The following is a 6310-nucleotide window of genomic DNA, read 5'->3' as shown; positions in this document are numbered from 1 at the left end:
ATTAGTATATAAAATTATAGTAAATGGAGGTGGCTACAGAATAACTTATTTTATAGCCGGCTACTGAATAGCCTCTCCCTATATATATATATATATATATATATATATATATGATGAAGAAGAATCTACGTCGTTTCGCAGCCAAACCGCGTACGTACGTACACGTGATAACTCCGTTATAGGCTGCTTACCCCATATTCAGTTTGTTCGGCTTCTTTTTTTTAGCTATAACAATATTTTTCTCTTCCAACAATTTAGCCAGAACAGTGGTTTTCAGCCAGTTTCAGCTAAAATTCTGCCAGCCGAACGGGATCAATTATACTCATATTTTATCTACTACTAGCAGTAGCTACTTTAGTACTTTGGGGACTTGCGTGCCATGTTAACCACATGGTGAAAACGCTGCGCGTCACAGGGGACCTTGAGCACCCCCTGCTGGCCGTACCCGAACTGTTCCTCGGCCGCCTCCAGCAACGCAGCCATGCACGGCTCCTTGAGGCCGCTCACACGCACCAGCGCCCTCGTCTCCGTCGTCCCTGCACCGCCCTCGTCGTCGTCGCGGACCAGCACTATGGGGAGGTACCCTTTCGGGGCCCTAATCTTCCTCTGCTCGTCGTCGTCGCGAGTGAAGAAACCGGCCTCGTTGGTGGTGGTGCTCGCCTTCCTTGTTGTCCAAGCGGCCATTGTCGTCGTTGTTTCTGTAACACTGTGTATGTGCTGTGGATTAGCTAGCTGCGTTTCTTATGACTTGATCGATGCTCAGCTCAGATTAACTTGGTGATGGACAGGAGATGTAATGCAATGCAGGGGGTTATATAGCTAGTGTTGGAGGGTCAAAGCGAAAATGGGACTTTTTCCAGATGAGTAGACAGACGTGGCATGTGTGATTGGGCGTAGTGACAGTGACCGGCCGGCCTGTACGTATACGTACATGCAAATTGATGAGTACGTCGGTAACTCGGTATTCTTACCGTCCCCGTCAACATGGTTAATCATACTTAGTAATAGAAGGCTCCTATATTGTAATGGAAACTATGGTGGTTTTACTTTTGCCGTACGTGAGGATTATTTGCGTTTAGACATGCACATGGGCTTATAGCAATAACTAGTCAGTCAACTGACATCGTCTGACCACGTACGGTATTGTTCTAGTACTGTGTAGTTGTTTCACTCATATATGTGCTAAATCGTCTGGTGTCGTCACCTCCACCCTTCTTATTTTGAGTGTGAAATTTTAAAACATTCATTAGTATCGCACCATTCTTGTCGTAGCCTGTTTGCGACGCGTGTGCGGACGTCTTTCATCATTTTAAAACTCAGAATAGGTGCACATAACAGCCACCTATTAAAGTTATTAAGTCAATCTTGTATCAATTTTCCATACCTGATTAATCTTTTATTGCACTAAAGAGGGGCAAGTCACCTAAAGAGGGGCCTTCACTCCTATCAAAATTATCCAAAGCCCACACTTAAGCTCTAGATGGGACCACTACTACAGGATGGCCTTGCTGTCCCGGACGGTAACGGCCTTTAGTTCTGGTTACCGTGTCGGGACAACGATCCTGAGACTAAAGGTGGAACTTTCAGTCCCGGGTCATCGAGCCGGGACTAAAGAGGGACCTTTAGTCCCGGTTGGTGTTACCTACCGAGACTAAAGACCCTCCAGCCGAGCAAACGTGGCCGCACCCTTTAGTCCCGGTTGGTAACCCCAACCGGGACTAAAGGTTCCTTTTCTTTTTCTTTTTTTTTTGTTTAATTTGTTTTCAGTTCAGTTACACATATTTGTTTAATATATAATATGTTTTTATGTACGTATTCTACGCTGCTAATATAAATACACGCGCGCATATAATTACATCTAATTCTCATCTCGAGCATTATTATATTCGAATAAAGTATGAAACTATATATATTATAGATATATATGTATATATACAACACTTTCATAATCTTATTCTCGAAAATAACGATATCAATAAACATTTAATTTACATCATTAATTTACATCATTTATTGCACTAAAGAGGGGCAAGTCACCTAGAGAGGGGCCTTCACTCCTAACAAAATTATCCAAAGCCCACTTTAGCTCTAGATGGGACAACTTCTCATACCAAGCTGGCCACCTTTATTGCACTACCACACCTCCGCGAACATTCTTCACCATGGATATCTTTTCTCCTCCGTCTAATCCTCAGATATCCAAAACCTTAAACTCCCAAATCCCCAACAGTAACACCAATAAGATCCCGAAATCCATAGTCTAATTCACCGGAGAAGCCAATGCGAGTACGTACGTGTGTCTCCAATCTTGTACTATCTTGTTTACTCTAGAAAAAAAAATGGTCCGAAGGACTGAAGGAGATTGCACTCATGAGATGAGCACGTCGTAGATTGGAACACCGCCAAAAGGTTTCTTTCCAAACCAACGGACCAATTGAGGTCTGGGTCTGCTGAACTAAACAATGCAACCGTGTTAGAGACAGTCTCTCCTGGTTTGCACGTAAACGTAGAGCTGGGAGTTCCAGCATCTTTTTTTCACTTCTCCTTTATTTCTAAATTTTAAGAAGATTTGAAGCAACACTGTTGTACAATCAACTAGTACAAGAAAATTGTTACTTTTTGTGATTTGTTACTTTTATTTGTATCATAACACATCAATTTTTTTTGTCTTTATCTAACTATAGAAATAATTTTACATTATTAATTAATTATTTTTGCGTCAACACATATTAAATTTTGTCGGGTTTGTGGTTTTATCTATCGGATTTTTCATTCCGGGAACCGAAAATTGCAGATTATGCCTATATAAATTGCAACAAAGTAAACCTGCAATTTTATTTTAGTATGAAATATATACAATAACCATCATACGGAAGGGATCGAAAATTTAGGCAGCTAGATTTTTTTTTTTTTTTTTTTGCTTTACAAAAAACTAGTAGGTTCCTTAGCCAAGCGAAGGCGTTTGCTCTGAAATCTGAATACGTTCCGACTCATTTCTGCCGTGTCGGTCTCTTTGATTTGATCAACAGCAAGGACCAATCAATTAGCCTTTCCGTGCGCCGGCCGGAGCATCTCTTCATTCCAAACCCACCCCGGAGAGGAATGCATCCGTGCCGTGCTACCGATGCAAAGGCACCCCGCCGGCCATGCCATGCTGCCTCCGACCTCAAGACGCGCTCACATTCTGGGTCCAGTCCAGACCTGCTCCGACTCCGAGGTTTAAGCCACAGGAATCCACCCCACACGCATGGCACCACCACCACAGATCGTCCATGCCGCCGAGGCAAGCCAGGCGGGCGCCAGCCATGGACCTCGACCTCGCCGTGCAAGTCACCTGCCCGCCCGCGCCCGGCGAGGACTTCGCCTTCGTCACCACCGAGACCGACGCCGCCTTCCTCGTCCTCGCCCACCTCCCTGGTACGCAGTACGCACGCAGCATCCATCCTGATCGATCGTCCACTCGTAATTAATTCTCCTCCGATCCGTTGGCATTGCGTGCGCGTGCAGGCTACGCCAAGGATGAGATCGAGGTGCGCGTGGGCCAGGCCGGCACGGAGGTGGCGGTGGCGTGCGCGAGGAAGGACGCCTTCACGGTGGACGCCGCGGTGGGGAGGCTCCGTGTGGCGCACCGCCAGGTGGTGGAGGGGTTCCGCCGAGTCTTCGACGTGCCGCCGGGCGCCGATGTGGCCCGGATCACCGTCGGCTTCGACGAGGACGACGCCCTGCTCGTCGTCATCTTGCCCAAGCTGCTGCGGCGGCGGCCGGACACGCCGGACGACGGCGACGGTCGCGACGAGGAGGAGGAGGCGCGGCTCGACGTCGAGAGCGACAGCGACGACAGCGGCGTCGACGTCGAGGAGGAGCTCGACCTCGGCGGCGACGAGGCGTCCAGCCTCGAGCTCGAGCACGAGGATTGGATCGACGTCGAGTCGGAGCCCGAGCCGCCACCGCCGCCGCCTCCGCCGCGCGACGTGCCGGTCGTCACGGAGCTGCCGGTGGTCACGGACGTGGCGGTGGAGACTCCGGTGCCGGTGGCCACGGACGTGGCGGTGGAGACTCCGGTGCTTGTCGTCACGGACGTGGCGGTGGAGACTCCGGTGCCGGTGGTCACGGACGTGGCCGTGGAGACTCCCGTGGAGGTAGAGGAGGAGGACCGCGACGTGCCCGTGGAGACGCCGGTGGAGGTGGAGGCCGAGCCGCGGGTGGTCGACATCGAGTGCGACGTCGTGTTCGAGCCGCCGGCGGAGCCGGAGCCGCTGGTGGAGACGCCGATCGAAGTGCTCTGGCCGCCGCACCGCGAGCCCGACCCGCCGGCCGACGTGCCGCAGCCTCCAGTGGACATACCCTGCGACGTGGAGTCGAAGCCGCCAGAGCCGGCCGTCGTGCAGGAGCCCGAGGAGCCGAAGCCGCCGCCGCCGCCGCCGCCGCCAGCAGAAGAACCTGTGGAAGAGCCGCCGGGGGGTGAAGAAGAAGAAGAACGTGTGCAAGAGCCGCCGACGGAAGAACCTGTGCAAGAAGAGCCGCCCGCTGAGGCGCCGGCTGAAGAACAAGAACCCGTGCAAGAGCCGCAGCCGGTCGAGGCGCCGGCCGAGGAACCTGTGCAGGAGCCACCCGCCGAGGAGCCGGTGCAAGAGCAGCCACCGGCTGAGGCGCCGGCCGAAGAACCTGTGGAAGAGCCGCCGGGGGGTGAAGAAGAAGAAGAACGTGTGCAAGAGCCGCCGACGGAAGAACCTGTGCAAGAAGAGCCGCCCGCTGAGGCGCCGGCTGAAGAACAAGAACCCGTGCAAGAGCCGCAGCCGGTCGAGGCGCCGGCCGAGGAACCTGTGCAGGAGCCACCCGCCGAGGAGCCGGTGCAAGAGCAGCCACCGGCTGAGGCGCCGGCCGAAGAACCTGTGCCTCAGCCGCCCACCGAAGAGCCCGCGGTGGAGCTTCCAAAGCCAGCGACGCCACCAGCAGCAGAGAGTTCGGGAGGGACGACGACCGAGTCGGAAGAAAGCAGCAGCTCTGACGGTGAGGGAAACAACCAAAACGGTGCCAAGAAAAAACGCGGCAACAAGGGAGGAGGAGGACGAGGGCGGGGCCGGCGGCGGCGACGGCGACACGGCGGGTTCCGTCTCGGCTTGGTGGTCGGCCCTGCGCTGATCCTGCTCGCGCTCGCGGTGGCCGCGGCCAGGCGGCGGCGGCAGCAGCAGCAAGCCCGGTGAACCGGGCGGCTTTGTCACCGTGCATTGTTCTTCGGCACAGGAATGACAAGACACAGGTGTTGTGCGCAGTAGTGTAGCGGTGCAGTGAGTGTGGTGTGCTAGAATTTTGCGAACGCGTGGTGTAGCGCGTATTATCGAATGGAGTTTTTCGTGTGATTGCTAGAACAAAGTACAGCTGATTTTTTTTTTGAAACTAGTACAGCTGATTTTTCAGATTGCAAGCATCTGTTCCGTGGTTCTTTACGCTTCAAACAGAATTTCTCAATGTCATAGTTTTCTTTTTTTTTTATCCAAGGTGCTCTTTATTACTCATTCATACCAACCAAATCGCTGGTCACCGCAACCTTAGTCTCACGAGGTACACCCTCCCAAGTAGCCATATGCCCACTGAGAAAATTACAAGCATGAGGGGCCAAAGCGTGTGCCACTCCATTACAAAAGCGATTACAAACACTGATATTACATTACAGGAAGGGAACTCTGTAGCTAACAAGAGGTTTATCTCAGTAATGATACCTCCGACCGCAGAGAGCCTGTGATCATCCGACTCCAGTGCTGCCTTGACGAGCGTAGCATCCATCTTGATGTGTAAATGGGCGATCCCCATCCGAGCAGCTTCTTGCAAGCCCGCCCCGCAACCCAGGAGTTCTGCATGGAACGCATCCAGCAAGAAACCCTCTCCTCCTGCCCCCGCCTTGATTACCTGGCCTTAGTCATCTCTGATCACAAAGCCCCACCCGCCGTCCTTCCTCTCTTTGCTAAACGCTTCATCATAATTCAGTTTCAGGACACCCTCTGGTGGTTTTTTCCATCTAGCTAGGTCAGTTATTCGATAATAGCGTGCGAGCCGGTGTTTTCAGAAAATTTGCAGCGTAGACTGCTGCCAAATTTGCCACCTCTGTATGTGAGCGACTTGTCCCCTCTCCCCTTCTCTTGTTCCTCTCATTCCACAATAGGATAACGATGAGTTGCTCCTTACCCCGTAAGGCCAGTATGGACTCCATGACTTGTCTTGCTGAGTCGGCTGCCATCAGGTTGCACCTGACCCTTCCAAATTCATTTCGCGCCATGCAACTTTCTCTTCCTTGCACTTGAAAAATAGATGT

General features: G+C 52.1%; 2 protein-coding genes across 2 annotated transcripts; one reads left to right on the top strand and one right to left on the bottom strand.

The window, feature by feature from the left end:
- Nucleotides 1–354: 354 nt before the first annotated feature.
- LOC136507304 (auxin-induced protein X10A-like) lies at nt 355–684 on the bottom strand. The gene has a single exon (XM_066502070.1). It carries the CDS (start codon nt 682–684, stop codon nt 355–357), a length of 330 nt encoding a protein of 109 aa, XP_066358167.1.
- Nucleotides 685–3211: 2527 nt separating this feature from the next.
- Nucleotides 3212–5400, top strand: LOC136509390 (uncharacterized). The gene is made up of 2 exons (XM_066504205.1): nt 3212–3417; nt 3508–5400. The coding sequence occupies exons 1-2, from the start codon at nt 3273–3275 to the stop codon at nt 5202–5204; spliced, it is 1842 nt and encodes a 613-aa protein (XP_066360302.1). The 5' UTR covers nt 3212–3272; the 3' UTR covers nt 5205–5400.
- Nucleotides 5401–6310: the final 910 nt, after the last annotated feature.

This window comes from Miscanthus floridulus, chromosome 15 (genome assembly GCF_019320115.1).
Source record: "Miscanthus floridulus cultivar M001 chromosome 15, ASM1932011v1, whole genome shotgun sequence".
Taxonomy (NCBI): Eukaryota; Viridiplantae; Streptophyta; class Magnoliopsida; order Poales; family Poaceae; genus Miscanthus; species Miscanthus floridulus.
The sequence above is the reverse complement of the archived record's forward strand: the minus strand, read 5'-3'. Positions and strand labels throughout refer to the sequence as shown.